This window comes from Cynocephalus volans, chromosome 3 (genome assembly GCF_027409185.1).
Source record: "Cynocephalus volans isolate mCynVol1 chromosome 3, mCynVol1.pri, whole genome shotgun sequence".
NCBI lineage: Eukaryota > Metazoa > Chordata > Mammalia > Dermoptera > Cynocephalidae > Cynocephalus > Cynocephalus volans.
The window spans coordinates 3,700,313-3,718,617 of NC_084462.1; the positions used below are offsets into that span (position 1 = coordinate 3,700,313).

The window sequence follows — 18,305 nt, forward strand, 5'->3', positions numbered from 1 at the left end:
CATAAGTGTTAGCGAGCATGCGCACGGTTCAACACTTGCCAATGAAATCCTAACGGGAAACAAAGCCAAACCGGAAGTGGCCTAGAGCGGCGATTTCGCTTGTCAGGTGGGTCTAACCCTTCTATCCCTTGAGGGACGCCGAGGTGATTTGGAATATTAAAAATTGGGATTCTGTGGGGTCAGTGAGGGGAGGTCGGTTTGGGAGAAGTGATGAGGGGGTTGTGAGTTGAGTAATGAGAAGGTTTCTGAGGTAAGTGAAGACGGGTCTGTGAGGTGAGTGAGGGCGGGCTGGCCTAGGGAGTGGTATTTTGGCTGAGTGACAGGGAGTTTCTTCTGGCGTGAGTGATGGGGTTCTGCGTGACGGGTGCTGTGGGTAAGTGAGGTTTTCTAGTTTAAGCTGAATAACTGGCTCGTTAATTTTCACTCTTGTGTATTTTCTGTGTGCATGTCAGTATTTTTGTAACTTAAATTCCAAGTGTACTTTAATATCAGATTTTATATTGTTGGCCCATGAAACTTGTTCATTTGCAGAAAGTGAACATCCACCTTAAGAGCGTCTCAACAGATGGTAATGGAGGACATTCAGGGAAGTTATTCACTGCTCGGGGGATTGGATGAGTCAGGGGTTGGGAGCTAGAAGCCTCAGGGGTTGGAGGACTTTGGGGGTGCTTTGTAGCACACGCAGGGGGCCAGGGATTGGCGACCGACAGGAATCAGTATAGGGGAGTGCTAAGGTAGCATGTGGGAGCCAGTTGGCTGGAGGCCTAGGGGATCAGTGATGGTGGCTTGTGAGGGTAATCGTATTGCTTTCTGGGCAATGAATATTGGGGTCCTTGGGGGATGGAGAGTTGGGTCAGTGTTGGCCTCTCCTTGGGTCCCTGTATGCTCAGTAAGGATCAGTGATTGGCAGTTGAGCAGATTGATGATGGTTTATTATTGGGGTAGGTTATTTGGACCCCAATTTGGGGAGTTATTTGGGGTCCTGTGGAAATTAGTAAACCACACTCCCAGGGAAACATTTATTGGCTATTAGAGTAATAATTTTAGGAGTCTGGACCATGTCAGTGACTGGGAGGCATTTTGTAAACTTCATGAATGTCAGTGCTGTCAATGACAGCATGCAGGTGTGATGGGGCAACTCATTATGACAGGCAAGAAACGGTCAGCGATTGGAGGTCTTGGAGCATGTCTGTAGGTTTTTGAGGTCAAGGTGGGGGTTGGTTTCAGTAATTTTAAGTTTTATCTTTGTTGGAAGAGGCACACTGGACACGGCCAACTCTCAGTCTGAGCTTCCTAAAAACAAAAGGAAGTTGAAATGGTGTTTCTGGAAGCTGGCCACGTAAGGAGCCACATGAGATGCTGGTGATAGTGTGCAGTTTAGAATAAGGCAGCTGTGGAACTGATTCCCTGTTCTCCTATTTGCAGACTGAGTGACCTTAAGGCAGATCATGTAACAACATGCAGCTTCATTTTCCTCATCCACAAAATGAGCATACTAATGTTCATGATATTTAGATGACAGGGTTGTGTGAAAATTAGATAAAATTTAAATTGACAACTTGCTGATTTTTATTCATATTTACCACATGACAGGCAGGTGCTAAGGGCTTGATAAGCGTCATCTTGCATAAAGTTCCCACAGCCTATGATAAATCCCTGTATCCTCATTTTGGAAACTACAACTAAAATAATATCTTTATATTTTCACACTTAAAAGGTGGCAGAGCTCAATGAATCCTTCATTAAGTTTAGTCTGAACTCATGTTTGTTTGTTTTTTTTTCTAACTCAGCCTAATGATTAGAGTTGGATTTCCTAAACTTTGTCTACTCTGCAGTGTTTAACACAGTGACCTTTACTTAAGAGTCCTCAGGAAATATCTGTGTAGCAAATGTTGGATGAGTAACCATGTGGTGGTTGCCTTTCCAGGGATTCTTGGTATCTCTGGAGCCCTGGGTCAGGCTGCATCTTTGAGGCTGCAGGATCTCCCCTCACAGCCCAGCCCTCCTCTTTCTGGTGGCTCTGGTTGGAGCTTCCAGACACCCACCCAGCCTACAGCTCCTGGGAAAAGTGGAGTTGTCAGCAAGAGAGACTGAGAGTAGAAACCCAGAGGGGACATGCCTACTGATGTGAATTTATCCCAGAGGCCGCAAGTCCTGGGTCCAGAGGAGCAGGACAAATCATGTGAGGTAAGTAGGAGCAGCCCCGGGGATGGTTCTCCAGAACTTGAGAGCAGACACGGGAAGCGGCCGATTCTGGACCTCCTGTTCCTGAGATGGTCTTGATCCTCCTGCAAGAGAGGACCTCAGGGGGCTGATGTCCCTACATCCACAGGCCATTTGTGTTCTAGAGGAAACCATGAATTGGCTGATGAAGGAGGATGTGTTAGAGTAGAGGGTTGGCAGGGGCAGAGGAAGAAGAAAATGTAGTCCCTGGTCTGTATGAGAAGCCCCAGTCACAGGCAGAGAAATGCTAACAACTCCTTCCTGCTCAGCACTGGTTCAGCTCTTTCATCCTCCACAGGGTCTTTGTAGATTCTCAGCTGTTCCCCACCAGACTCCTCCTTACCTGGTCTATGGAGACTGGCTCATTTTTCCTTTGTTCTCATAAGGTGTAGAAAATCACCTTCCTTTGTAGTTTATAGAACACAGGGAAGTAGAGGGAGAATAGGCTTTTAAGAACCGTGTAGTTTTTCTTGTTTTAAAAGATAAGTAAAACTGCTGGAAAAATAGTGTTTCCAGATTGCCCACAGATATAAATATTTGGGATTTGGTAATGAAAAATCAGAATCCTTGGGTACAGTCAAGATTTCCTGAAATCCTAAATTATTCTGTATATTTCATGACTCTTTATTTGCATGTCATTAAATAATGAGTGACTATATTAACAAACAGTGCATCAATATTCTGTGATAGGTTTATACTCAAAGTTACGTAGATGTTCTGTTAAAAAATAAAGTACAATAAATGAGTGTTTTATTATCATTATGAATCAATATATTGTGAGAAGATATTTCAATAATATGTTAAAATCATCTCAGCCTGATGATAGACATTTGATAACAGAAGGGAAAATTAACACAAAAGAAACTGCAAATAGAAATCTTTTTAAAACTGGAAAGGTAATATCCAAAATATTTAATATTTAAAAGTCATTCTTAAAAAGAAAATTTAAAACATACAAATTTGAAACATAAAATTGTCTAAATCTTTGTTTTTTGACAATATTGTAAATGTAGAACATTCTCTTTCATTTACATTGATATTGGTCAAATTGTGAGCACATTCAGAAGCATTTTCAAGTTAAGTGTTAATAGACACATGTTGCTCGATATAAGCTCATTTCCTTTTTTAATGATGAAAATACTTATCTGCTTGACCTGATTTTCATTTTGCCATTTGAATCAATACCACTTTTGTTAATTCAGATTTTCCATCATTTTCTGAGTTCATGCAGATTTTCTAGTACCATTCATACTGTTTTCCCTTTGTGGTACATATTTCACTCTACTCTGGACAATACTGTATGTTTTCATTTTGTAATTTTTATGTTAAATTGATAAAAAAAAGTAGTATATCATTGTTTTAATTTGCATTACTTTGTTTATAAACAGAATAATTTTTTTCATAATTTTATTGGTCAGATTTCTTTAGTGAATTACCTTTTCTTGTTCTTTGATCTATATTTTGGTTTGTCTTAGCCTCTGGATTTTTAAAGAGTTCTTATATATTAATAATCTATTGTCCTTGCTGCATGTGTTTGTCAATGTTTTTTGCTTCTTTGTCCTTTGCAAGTAGGTTTTATTCGAACATAGAGAAGAGGGTCAAATGGTTTGTGAAGCTTGTAACTAAAGAGAGCCATTTCTTGCCATCTTTTTCCCCAAATTCCAGTTCCTCAGATGCAGTCACCTTTTACATTTTAAAGAGCTAAACATTTTGGGATTTACCTCCTAATTTTTTAATGACATGTACATATTATTGACTCTTGGGTTGTTAATTAACAACATATTAATTAAGAAGCATGTCACTAAAAGATTAAATTTAGCCCACTTTCACATACTCCCACCCTAAGCACTAATATGCATGCTTTCTATTTCCATTTTTCTAAGAACTGGGTCAAATTCTGATTAGCTCAATATTCCTTGTTCAGTGTTATGACTGGGAATTGTATTCACAGCTGCCTGTATATACTGTGATGGCTTTTCTTCTCCTACACAACTTTTTATTTTTCCCTGGTGTGCACAATTTTATGGATTAGCTATTTATTTACTTATTCATATACTTATTAAGGTATTACACAGTTTTCCTCAAGTGTGTAAATATCCTTTTCATAAATTGAATTTATTAGTAAGTAATAATAACAGTAGCAGTAAGTGTAGACCTTCATTTATAGCTTACCATGTCCCAGGTGCATTTCTAATCCTCATAACTCTGTGATGCTGCTATTATTTCCATTTTACAGAATAGAAGACTAAGGCACAGAATGAAATAACTGGCCCAAGTTTACATCATCAGCAAGCACCCAGTCTGGTATTAAAACCAGGAAATTTGCTCAATAGTCGGGGCTTTCAGTTCCATCTCCTTGAGGAAACCTTTCCTGTTGCTTTTTTGACTTGATGTGATTGGAACTGGCTGCTCTCTTGGCCCCTGATACTCAATCTTCCCATGGTGGCTCCCTTCATGGTCACCTGGGAATTCTCTTTTCCTCTGTCAAGTATCCAGTTCCCTGGTTCCTGAATCCATTGGCTTTCTCTTCCACAGTTTACTGTTACTCTCCTTTTGTGGGAGTGCATCCCACAGGAATTCCTTGGAGATGGGTGTGTGTTGGTAAATCTTATGAGACTTTGCATATCTGAGAATACCATGCCCCCCAAAGTTATATATTTACGTATTTAATATATAGTAATCAAGATATATATACACATATATATACACATTACTATATATACATATATAGTAGTCAAGATATATACACACATATATATGTGTATATATAGACACATAAGTATAAATGTTTAAAGATGTTATGGAAAATGACACTTATTTTACCCTCACACTAAATTGATCTCTAGCTGGGTTAAACTTATAGGTTGGAAATAATTTTTGTCTTCCTAAGGCATCCCTTACCCTTCCATCCCCCCCCACAACATATCTTTTCTGCTCTTTCTGAAAGTCCTGTTATTCAGATGTTGGCCCTTTATTTAAAAGGGGTTCTCCTCTCCTATCATTTTCTGTTTCTTTAGTTTTTGTTCTCCTTGCTGGGAAAACTCTCTCAACCTTATCTTTTAACCCTTCTAATAATTGTTATTATTATTATTATTATTATTTTAATTTTTAAGAGCTTCTTTTTGATTGGAATATTCTTTTTCATGTCATGTGTTTGTTTTTCATGGATGGACTATCTTACCTCTCTAAGGATATTTGAGATATTTTGAAATGTAATTTTCCGAACAGGTAATACACAAATACACAAAGTTCCAAAATTAAAATAAAACAACATAAAAGTTATTTTTTGCAAAGTCTCCCACTCTCTTTTGTTCCTCATTTGTACAGATTTCCTCAACCTATGATTTTAGTTAGCCACTCCCATTTACCTCCTCCCAATCCCTACTTTTCCTTTCCAAAGTTAACCACTTTTCTCACTCTTATATTAGGTACTTCCTTAAATGAGAGGCAAGCCACAGAGTTGGAAGATTCTTCTTACACACAGAACAACAAAAGGCTCCTATAAAATGCTGAGGAAGTTTTTTTAATCCAGTAGAAAAGTGACTAAGAGACTTGCTTCATTAGGCCAGTAGACCTGGGACGCTGCTCAGCTTCGCTAGTTCTCTGGAGAATGCCAGTCTAACCATCAGGCCTCCCCCAGCGTGTGTCAAGTTAACCTCACTGGTGATGCCAAGTGTGGGTGAGGATATGGAGCAAGCAGAAAGAACTCTCTTGTGCTACTGGCAAGAGTATAGATTAATATAGCCAATTTGGAAAACTTTGCTATTTTCTACCAAAGGTATTCCTTATGACCCAGCAATTCTACTCCTAGGTATGAACCCAACATCTGCTCACCAGTACATGTGTGCAGGTTCTTATATTGATTGTTGCCAATCCGAGAAGCGAAACATAGTATCTCATTGCAAGTTTAATTTGTACTTCTATTATGGCTGAAGTTGAGCATAGGTGACTGTGTTTGTGAGGAATGCATATCCTTTTGTCTTTTTTAAACAATCTATTCATTTTCTTTGTCTATTTTTCTATTAAGTTTTTGGTATTTTTAAGGACATTTGCTCCTTGATTCTCTGTTATGGCCCAGCTGTTTTTTTCCAATTTTTCTTTTAAGTTTTTTGTGGTGTTTTTCCATGCGTTTTTGTTTATACACTTGAGTTTATCAATCTTTTTGTTTCTTCTGGGTTTGGTGTCATCTTACAAATGTCTTACCCATTCCTTGGTTATGTTGAAGTAAATCCTCCTTATAGATTTCCTTCTGGTTCTTCTATGGTCCCTTTTCTGTTTTCTTTTATATGTGATTTCTCTGGAATTTATTTTGTGTAGCGCTTTAGTTAGGGATCCAACTTCATTTTCTCCACAGTGCCTACTCAGTTGTCTGTACACCTTTCATGGATAAGCTTTTTCCTCGTTATCTGCAGTGCTCCCTTTCCACGTACCTACATTCCAAGGGGGAACTTTAGTTCTCTGTCTGTTCTGGTCTATTGATCTGTACATTCATAGCCTTCATAATTTTAATTATTGTATATTATAATATGTTTTAATATCTGGTAACACCAATCCTTAAATTACTTCTGTTTTTCGGAAATTTACTCTTTTCTTGCCTTATTGTTTATACAAAAATTGGCTCATTAAATTATACAGAAATTCTCCTGGTATTGTCATTTTGATGGCATTTAATTTACATTGGCCTAAACAACTTTAAATCACCAATATTGAGCCATTTTTGACCTACAAAATGATGATTTTTTTCTGTGGTTTGAACTAATACTTTAAGATAGAACCAACTGTCATCTTTATAATATAAAATTATCCTTGAGAGACTAGTATATGTTTTTCCATTTTTTCAAGATTTTTTGTTTGTTTTTAAAAAATATTCTATAAGCATTTAATCTCTTGTGACAGATGTGTGTGTGTGTGTGTGTATGTGTGTGTGTGTGAGTGAGAGAAAGGAGAGAACTGCACATTCAACAATTAGAGCGGCAGTTTTGAAACTTTTTGGTCTCAGGGCCTGTCTTAGTTCAGACTACTGTAACTGTATGCCATAGACTGAGTGGCTTAAACAACAAACATTTATTTCTTACAGTTCTAGGGGCTTGGAAGTTCAAAATCAAGACACGAGCAGATTCAGTGTCTAGTGAGGGCCCTCTTCCTGATTTGTAGTTCTTCTTGTTGTATCCTATTACGACTAAGAGAAATTATCTCTCTTGTTAATTCTTATAAAAGCACTAATCCCATTCTTGAAGGCTACATTTCCCAAAGTCTCCACTTTCTAATACATCTCATGGGGTTTGGCATTTCAACATATGAATCTGGGGTAGGGGACACAGTCAGTCCATAGGAGAATCCTTTATCCTCTTAGAATTGTTAGAAAATTTTGTATGGTAAATATCATCCATTGATATTTTCCAGATAAGACATTACAACTGAGAAATTATTAAATTATTCATCGACTCATTTAAATTACGATGATATGAGGGTGCCTTGAAAAGTTTGTGGAAAAATAGAATTGAAAGATGATACAATCTTTCCATGAACTTTTTGAAGTACCCTTGTATACCCAATATGTCAATATAAAGAATTTTAATGCAGAGTAACTATAGTTTCTAAACCAAAAACCATAAATATTATTCACACACCTAAAAAATAGAGATTATTTCTTAATATCAGTGATACCCAGTCAAACTATCTAAACTTGATTTTTCATATTAGGATCCAGCCAGTGTTCACACATTCTACTTAGTTGATATGTATCTTTAGTCTCTTTTAATCTATAAACATTTTTCCTCCATGTTTTATTCATGCTGTTCATTTCTTGAAGAATTGGGTTGGCCTTTAGAATGAAGCAAATTTTAGATCTGGCTCAATAGCATTCCCATGGTGTCATTTAACATAGGCCTTTATCCTTGTCTTTTGGGTGAGCTGGTATTTAAATCTAGACCTACTCTGTCCAAAATGGCGGACACTCACCACAGATAGCCATTGAGCACTTAAAATGTGGCTGGTTTACACTGAAATGGGCTGGAACTATAAAATATACAGTGGCTCTTGAAAGATTAATATGAAAAAAGAATGTAAAATATCTAATGATTTTTAAATATTGGTTACATATTCAAATAATAATTTGGATCTGTAGGATTAAATAAATTATATTACTAAGCCAGGTTTTGCCTGTTTTTTGTTTTGTTTTGTTTTGTTCTTAACTTGGCTGCTAGAAAATTTGAAATTATCTGGGGCTCGCATTAGTGGCTCACGTTATATTTTCATTGGAAAGCTCTGCTCTAGAGGCTTGGTCAGATTCCAATTTAATTTAATTTTTTCTTAGCAAGAATATTTCATATACCACGTATGTACTGTTACATCATACCAGGTGCACATAATATCTGGTCATTTCTCTCTGTGATGTTAAACTTCCTCATTGGGTTCAAGTGTTGTGAGCCCAGTTCTCTATTATAAAGCCCAATCTTTGACCTGTATGGTTTTAGCAACCATTGGTGATGAGTAAAAGTGGTGAAATTGTAATTCTGTCCTTCAGGATGCATGTTTCAGCTGTAATCCTTCTGTAATGAAGATGTTTACACCATCAACCCTTTAATTAACCTAAAATTGGTTCTTATAGGAAAGATTTTGTTGAATTACAAATATGATCATATGTCTTTCCTGCACTTAAAATACGTGACAATCCATTAATTACAATAAAAAATTTATAGACATTACACAATCAGATCCATCCCAGCCTACCTCCTTGGAACTTGGATGATAACCTTCCAAACATCACACAGTCACCTCTCTTACACAGAGCTATCTGCTGCTGCTTGACTTAACTGTGGATTTTCCTACCTCTCCACCTTTACTCATGTTCTTTTCTGGAAAATGGTTTCCTTCACAAATCCTGCATCAAACTTCTCACTTCCAGTTTAAGCTTCACCCACTCTATGTAGCATGATCTTCCACTCCCAGGTATTTTTGCTTGTCTGTAATTTGCCCCTCCCAGCAGTGTGCTCTGTGTATATTTCTGCCTCTCTTTTTTAACCCCGCAGTTGAGCTTGTGTACTTACCTGTTTTTCAAGTCTCTGTGTTGTATTTACTTGTTTTTCAAGTCTCTGAGTTGCGGTTAGAGTAGAAGCTTATGTAATTCTACGTCAAGCCCCCAGGACCCAGCGCAACTGCAGCCTGGCATGTACTTGCCTAATAAACATGCTGGTTATTCCTGGTTAGAATATTACAGAGAACCCATTTCTGGCTTCTTTTCTGAAAAAAGAGTGACTGAATGATTGTAGTATACGAGAGATGGCAGCATATTTGTGTAAATATTTTTTATCTCCCACAATACAATGTCAAATAGGTATTTGGTTGAAAGCCTAAATGATGCATCACAGTGAGAAATCATTAAATACTTGTTCCTATGTGTAACTTCCTCATTTGCCAATGATGAGTAATTCACAGTGAGCTGGGGTACGTTATCACAGGGATCAGTGTCCTTCGAGGATGTGACTGTGGACTTCAGCAGGGAGGAGTGGCAGCAACTGGACCGTGCCCAGAGACACCTGTACCAGGATGTGATGCTGGAGATCTATAGCCACCTCTTCTCAGTGGGTGAGCACAGCTGACCTGGGAATCTTGGATGGGCCTTGTTGAGATTTCCTTCCTCCTTACAGAACACAGTGGGATATCAGAATTATGTCATGTTTTTTTCCTTGTTTTGTCTTGAATTGTTCATTCCTCTTGGGGACCTTTGAGTATTACTTTGTGCCCATTTGACCTTCTTATGAGCCAAAGAAAAGCTTCATTGAATAGTCTCTTAAAACCTAAGAAGCTATACCCAAACCAAGTAGCCCTTCTAATTAACAGGGTGTCACATTCCCAACCCAGAGGTCATCTTAAGGATGGAAAAAGGAAAGAAGCCATGGATGGGAGAGGCTGAACTCCCACATCAGAGGGATCAAGGTGAGTGACTTGTACCCAGGTGGATGTGTATATCTTTGGGGGGCCATTATCTGCCTACCACATCCATTGCCCCAGTAGTGGACATTTAGGTTGTCTCCTACTCCCAGTTTCTACAACTAATGCTGCAATACATATCTTATAAGTGTTCAGTAGGGCTGGCATAGGAAATTCTCAAAGCTGAATACTCGGGGGCATTGCCTAATCATGGAGGTAAGAATACTTAATTTGACTAAGTCAACCATATAGCTCTTCAAATAAGCTGCGCCAGTCTATACTTCCATGTGCAAATTCACAAGGATCTGCATTTGCACATCTTGCTTGCCAACACTTAGCATTAACCAAACCAGTTAATTTATGGCCCATCTGATGGGGGAGAGGGCCATTTCATTGTTTAAATGTTATTTTCTAATAACTAAATAGAGTACCTCATCATATTTGTTATCTGATTGGGTTTTCCATTTGTGTGTTGCTTTTTTGTATTGTTTTATCCTTTGTGTCCATGGAGTTCTTTGCCTTTTTTCCCGTTTATTTGTCTCTCCCCTGAATTCATCAATTTTTTTTATGTGTTGTATCTTCTTTCTTCTTTTTCCCTAATTGCAGCACCTCTAGCTTAGGGCTAGGTATGTTTCCCTGGTCATCCCTTCATATAGCAATTGCCTTAAAAGTCCCATCCATTCTGAACACTTACTCCTCATTTTTGTATTCTGATGATTCCTGTATCAACAGTCCCTGTGCTTAAACTGTATTCTGCATCCTTATTTAACTACATGGAGGACAGTTCCCCTGGGATGATTCACTTCCTTAATTTTGGGAATCAGAAATTGGAATTGTCATCACCCAAATAATACATTCTTTTCACCTGACAAATTTTGTCAGATATTTTTGCATTTCTGGGCTCTTCCCTCTCAGTCCTCTAATTTAATTTATTACTTTGAAATTTCTACCAATTTTTCTTTATGAACATACAATTTAGGTGTCCCTTTTTCTTAATCTCAGTGGTATCACTACAAACCAGGCTCTGTATTTTCTCATGTTTAGACTGTTTTGTTCCTGCTGGGATTTGTGGATTCCAAATGAGTTCAGTCAAGATGCTACTCACAGATTTTATTACCGCAAACATTGCTATTTTGTTTTTGGTTTTTTTCCTCAATGGATTTTAATGAAAACACTCAGTTATTTCCTATGATGCAGGATTAACAAACTATTTTCAGTGACATTGTCATCATGCTCACATATTTCCAATTTTAAAATATACCTGAATAGTTTCACCACACCTGCTCTACTCCATTGTTTTCATATTTTGCCTAATGTCTACTATGTAGGTGATCCACTTTGCTTATGGTCTATTGATTATTTTGCAGTCTGTCTAGTTACTCCTCATTATGTCGATGTTACGCCTGAGGAAACCACTGAGGATAGAAAAATTACTGAATTTCTGAAGCTAGGCAGAAATTAATATTTTGCTGTATTTTAGAAAGATATTTTAAATATCTGCTGAGGTAAATTCAAAGGAATGGCGAGAACAGTGGTATGAAATGTTGAAAACATCAACCTTTATACATTAATCATGCCTGTTTCATGGAAACCTACTCAAGAAATAAATATCAAAATGGGGGCATAGAGAGTTACTGTCTGTGAGTTCAGAGAAAATGGTGTCACCATAGAGGTGGAGTGACATGTGGAGTTAATTTTCAGGGCACAGTACCTGTAACTGCTCCATGAAGCAATTTCAAATTGGAACAAAGGAGCAGACTAAGCAGGGTTAGTGGGGGTAAAGGATATGAGTATATGCTTAGATTTGGGAATAAATTGGACTTTTTTGCTATCAACATTGTTTACCTGTGTTGGAGAGTTATGGAAAAGCTTTTCAGCATAGTTCTGATAGTTTACATTGATCATTTTTGGTAGTAATTTAAATATACCAGGTTCAGCAAGATTTTTATTATCTAAATAAGTGAGAAGTTTAATATGTTCCAAATCTAAGCCTTGGGACACAGTGTATTAAGATTTCTAGAATAAATGAAAGCCAGCGTATGGATAAAATTGCTAGTTAACAGTGAAAATGATCAAAAAACAAATAACCTTATTAAAAAATCGGCAAAGGACTCAAACGTTTCTTCAGAGATGATATACAAATGGCCAGCAAACATAGGAAAGATGTTCAACATCACTAATCATTAGGGACATGCAAATCAAAACCACAGTGTGATATCACTTCATACCCATTAGAATGGCTACTATTATAAAACAGAATAACATGCATTAGCAAGGATGCGGAGAAATTGTAACCCTTGTGCATTGCTGCTGGGAATGTAAAATGGGGTAGCCACTGTAGAAAACGGAATCACAATTCATCTAAAATTAAGCATAGAATACCACATGATCCAGCAATTCCACTTCTGGGCAGATACCCCAAAGAATTGAAAGCAGGGACTCAAACAGATACTTGTACAGCCATGTTCAAAGCAGCAGTATTCACAATAGCCAAGAAGCGGAAGCAATCCAATTGTTCATCAACAGATGAATAAACAAAATGTGGTGTATACATATGGTGGAATACTATTCAGCCTTAAAAAGAAAGGAAATTCTGACACATGCTACAACATGGATATTCATTAAAAGACATTATGCCAAGTTATACAACCCAGACATAAAAGAACAAATATTGTGTGATTCTGCTTATATGAATGTATTAGTCTGTTTCTATTGCTCATAACAGATATACTTGAAATTGGGTAATTTGTAAAGAATATTTATTGATTCCAGTGTCAGAGGCTCAGAAGTTCAAAGTTCAGGGAACACGTCTGGTGAGAGTCTTGTTGGTGGGTGTCACATGGCAGATGGCAGAAGTAGAGAGAGAGCTAACTCTTCACTCCTCCTCCTTTTAAAGGCCTCAGAACCATGCCCATGACCACAATTAAACCATCAATAGATTAACGTATTTACTTGGGCATGGTCCTCCAATCTAATCACCTCTTCAAGGCCCTACCTTTCAATTACCATAATAGGGGACCACAATTCAATCTACAGCAATGAGTTACTCAGAGTAGTCCATCCATAGAGACAGAAAATGGAATGGTGGTTGCCAGAGACTGAGAGAGAAAGGGGAAATGGGAATTTTTTAGTAGGTACAGTGTTTCAGTTTTGCAAGATGTACAGTTTCTGGAGATCTGCTGCACAACAATGTGAATATACATAATGCTACTGAATTGTACACTAAGAACTGAGTGAGATGGTAAATTTTATGTGTTTTTTATTGTAATAAGAAAAAGTTAGCAATAAAACTTTAAAAGGTTCTCATTTAAAAAAGTGTAAGATAAATGAAGGTTTTGGACAGGGCAAGAGTCGGATACAGTTTATGGAAGTGACTGAAAGAGAAAAGAAACTAGATATGATGGTCATATCATACCCAATATTTAAATCTGGTAGAATAAAATAATAGTAAAATTTAGTAACTATATTATTTTTATTGAGAATCCACTGTGTTTTGTGCACTATACCAGAAAATTAGATGATCAAGGATTCTCATTCTTGGCAAAAAAAAAAAAAAAAAAAAGTATACTAAATTAGCATAAAGCTGAAAGTTCTAAAAAGAGACCAATTAAGTTCTATGGGAGATGGATGAAACGCATTCTAGGGAACAGCTTGCTTGTTCAGTCTTGCAGTATACCTTTCTTGGGATATGCATATATTTCTAGGTTCAAGAAAAAAAAAATGCAGTTTTATGGAAAGTTTGAGAGTTGTGGCATAGGCATTCTTTCATTGCTTGGCCATGTCAGGATAGCTGTTGCTTCAATAGTTTTCCAAAGGATCTAGAAGACTGAGGGTTTGCCACGGGTTCTAACAAGATAGAGAAAATGGGGAGTTTGATGAGGATTGATATCTGAGAGCTAATGAAGACCTCTACACTGAGCTTCCTCCTTCAAGCATTGGCTAGCCACCAGTGTTGCCCTGTAATACTGTTTTATCCTGTAGTTACTATACTAGATGGGTCTCTAGACTGCCTGTGTAAGTGGAACCAGGTTGCCTTTATTCACATCTAATTTTCCTCAGAGATTAGCAAAGTGATATTGGCCAATGACTTAACTGTTCTGTGCTTCCTTTTCTTTATTTGTAAAAGAGGAACATTAATCATAGCTACCTCCTGAGGTTTTTATGAGGATTAAATGAGTCTATGTGTGCATCACATAGGCCATTGCCTGGCACATGTTAAGACTACATAGATGAGTGCTTGCATATAGAAATGGCTATGTGAGGTTCATATTCATTCTCAACATCATGAGCACCATTGTTACATGACGGAGATTTCCCTGTGTTAAGTGCCAATCAGCTCTTTGATTCCTTCCCTGTTCTGTTCATTGTGTGTATTTCATCTTCTCTTTCTTCTTCTAGAAGGGGAATTTGGGCTTGAAACCCCACAACAGAAAATTTCTGAGAAAGCTTCATTTCAAAATGATATGGTGGGTGAAGTCACAAGAGATGGTTCATGGTGTTCCATTTTAGAAGAACTTTGGCAGTATGCTGACCATGCAGAAAGAGATCAACAAAATCAAAGTAAATTTTCACATCATGGTGCTTTCCTCAATAAGAAAACATTGAATACAGAGTGCACTTGTGAATATAAGGACCCTGAAAAAATCAGTAATGTGAGGCCCCACCTTGTTTCATTACAAAAAAGAACTCATAAATGTTGCTCATTTACAAAAAGTGTGAAGTCTAAACTAGAAGTCAGTGGTCAAAATCAAAGCAATGCCACAAAACAGCTTGATGACATCATTGAATCTGGTCAGGTATTCACCCATAGCTCTTCTAATGCTTGCAGTAAGAATATTCATACAGGAGAGAAATTATGCAAAGGTAATCAATGTAGAAAAGTCTGTGACCATAAACAATCACTCATACAACATCAAATTCATACTCAGGAGAAACTGGAAGAATGTACTGAATGTGGGAGGAACTTTACCCTGAAACCACACATCCTTACCCAACAGAGAATTCATAGCTTAGAAAACCTCCATGAATGCAGCAAATGTAAAAATGCCTTCACCCCACAACCAAAACTCAGTGTATATCTGACAGATCATACAGATAACATACCCTATATATGTAAGGAATGTGGGAAGGTCTTTATTCAGAGGTCAGAATTGATTACTCACCAGAAAGCTCACTCTAGAAAGAAGCCCTATAAATGCCATGAATGTGGGAAAGCCTTTTTCCAGATGTTATCTCTCTTCAGGCATCAGCGAACTCACAGTAAAGAAAAACTCTATGAATGTGGTGAATGTGGCAAAGGCTTCTCCCAGAACTCAACCCTCATAATACATCAGAAAATCCATACTGGTGAGAGACAGTATGCATGCAGTGAATGTGGAAAGGCCTTCACTCAGAAGTCAACACTCAGCTTGCACCAGAGAATCCATTCAGGGCAGAAGTCCTATGTATGCATTGAATGTGGGCAGGCCTTCATCCAGAAGGCACACTTGATTGTACATCAAAGAAGTCACACTGGAGAAAAACCTTATCAGTGCTGCAACTGTGGGAAATCCTTCATTTCCAAGTCACAACTTGATATACATCATCGAATTCACACAGGGGAAAAACCTTATGAATGTAGTGACTGTGGAAAAGCCTTCACCCAAAAGTCACACCTCAATATACACCAGAAAATTCATACTGGAGAAAGACACCACATATGCAGTGAATGTGGGAAAGCCTTCAACCAGAAGTCAATCCTCAGCATGCATCAGAGAATTCACACAGGAGAGAAGCCTTACAAATGCAGTGACTGTGGGAAAGCCTTCACTTCTAAGTCCCAATTCAAAGAGCATCAGCGAATTCACACAGGAGAGAAACCCTATGTATGTACTGAGTGTGGGAAGGCCTTCAACGGCAGGTCAAATTTCCATAAACATCAAATAACTCACACTAGAGAGAGACCTTTTGTCTGTTACAAATGTGGGAAAGCCTTTATCCAGAAATCAGAGTTGATTGCCCATCAAAGAACTCACATTGGAGAGAAACCTTATGAATGCCATGACTGTGGAAAATCGTTCAGTAAGAAACCACAACTCAAAGTACATCAGCGAATTCACACAGGAGAGAGACCTTATGTGTGTTCTGAATGTGGGAAGGCCTTCAACAACAGGTCAAATTTTAATAAACACCAAACAACTCATACCAGAGACAAATCTTACAAATGCAGTTATTCTGTGAAAGGCTTTACCAAGAAATCAGTTCCTAGTGCAGCCACATATTCATAAATGAAACAGACTCCCTGAGTTTCTTAAAGAAGAGAAGATCTTCTCATAAGAGTCAGATCTAATTGTACGTCATAGAATTCATGCTTCAAAAAACCTGTAGGAATGCATTGCACATGTAAACACATCACTACATCACACTGTTTTACGTGTGGGAAGTTACTCATAAAGAACTTTAAACAGAAATGTCCATATTTCTATCAGTCTCATTAGGAATCATAAATTTCGTCCTGAGAAGAAACCCTGACTAATGCATTGAGAAAAGCTTTTCTACAGAAAATGGTACAAGGCATTATTACCAGATTATTTATGGGAAAGATAGTGGTGAGTTATGTCATTGATAACCCTGTTTATTGTGGGATTTCAATATTTCCAAAAGTGCCAGCAAAGTGAATGATAGTACAGTACTATATATGAATGTGTGTGTGTGTGTGTGTGTGTGTGTGTGTGTGTACATAGGTATGTATATATGAGAGTACTTCAAAAAGTTCATGGAAAAATAGAATTAAAAGACAATACCATTCTTATTTGTGTATATGTATATATGGGCTGGTCAGCATACATATATGTATGTTTATATGTGTATGTGTATGTATATATATGCCCTTAGTTCATTAGGGTTTGCTGCAGAATTCACTATATAGCAGGAGGTATAGATAGATTATAGTTATTAAAGAATCTAATGTAATTGGGTTTATCAAATTCATTCCGTATAGAATATTTATGTGCTGAAGTTGCACCATCAACAGTTATTAATTTTGTTATTATATAGACACATGAAAGTACATATTTTGCTAAATGCATAAGATTTTGTAATGTATTCTGGTTTTCATATTGTAGTTTTTCTGATATGATTAGCTTAGCTCTACCCTCCCTTTCCTTTCCACATTTACCATCTGTGGCAAGCCTCTCTGTAGATGATTAGTGCTGACCATTTAGTCTAGACTTGTTTATATTGTTGTACAGGCTCCTAATCATATACATACAGGCTCCTAATCAGCAAACTGTGGCCATTGGCCGAATATGATGTACCAGCTCTTTTCTTTTAATGTATGTAGTTTTATTGGAACACAGCCATGTTCATTTGTGTATGTATTGTCTGGGACTGCTTTCACACTCCATCAGCATAATTGAATAGTTGTGGCAGAGATCATATAGCCCCCAAGCTGGAAATATTTACAATCTGGCTTTTTACAGATGTTTGCCAGCACATCACACACATACCCACATGCTCACTCACTCACAAGCACACATATTATTATAATCATATACTTATATGAGACTCTCGTTTTATAAAAATCTGATCATATCATACATGCATGTCCATGTTTTTTTCTCTCTGCAGTATATCTTTTCAGTGGCTGCACGGTATTCCATGGATTGATGTACTGTAGTTTATTCAGACATTCCCACATTTTTTATTATTGTCTCTTTCACACATTTTTTGCTTAAAAAAAAAAATCCTGTTATAAATACTTCTGAGAAGCAGAATAGCAGTCTTTAAGTGGACAGTCCCAGGAGCTAGGTTCCTGGATTTGATTCCTGCCTTTACTCTCTCTGCACCTGCTGAAGAAGTTATTGGACTTATCCATCTTGTTTTTATCATTTACAAAAGAAAGATTATAATAGTATCTTACCCAACAAGTTTGTGTGAGAAGTAAATGAGTGTGTTAAGTCCTGAAACTACAGGAGTAGACCAAGTGCTTGGTGCAGTTTAGTGGGACCCAGTGTCCCTGAGCCTGCCAGGGTTCCTCTGAGGTGGGAGATTTTAGTCCACTGGAAGTCTTCTTCAGATGGGGGAGGTTGTTGGTCTCAGTCTCAGTTTCTGGACCTCTTCAAGTATGATGAGGTGCCCACACAGCTGATCAGGAGCAGGCACAGTCCTGA

The 18,305-nt window shown here is 37.6% G+C and overlaps 1 protein-coding gene across 1 annotated transcript; it reads left to right on the forward strand.

Annotated features, from left to right (window-relative positions):
* The first annotated feature begins 187 nt into the window (after nt 1-187).
* On the forward strand, nt 188-16,887 carry ZNF175 (zinc finger protein 175). Its single transcript, XM_063091612.1, has 5 exons — nt 188-250; nt 1,928-2,187; nt 9,684-9,810; nt 10,066-10,161; nt 14,554-16,887. The coding sequence occupies exons 2-5, from the start codon at nt 2,116-2,118 to the stop codon at nt 16,419-16,421; spliced, it is 2,163 nt and encodes a 720-aa protein (XP_062947682.1). The 5' UTR covers nt 188-250; nt 1,928-2,115; the 3' UTR covers nt 16,422-16,887.
* Nucleotides 16,888-18,305: the final 1,418 nt, after the last annotated feature.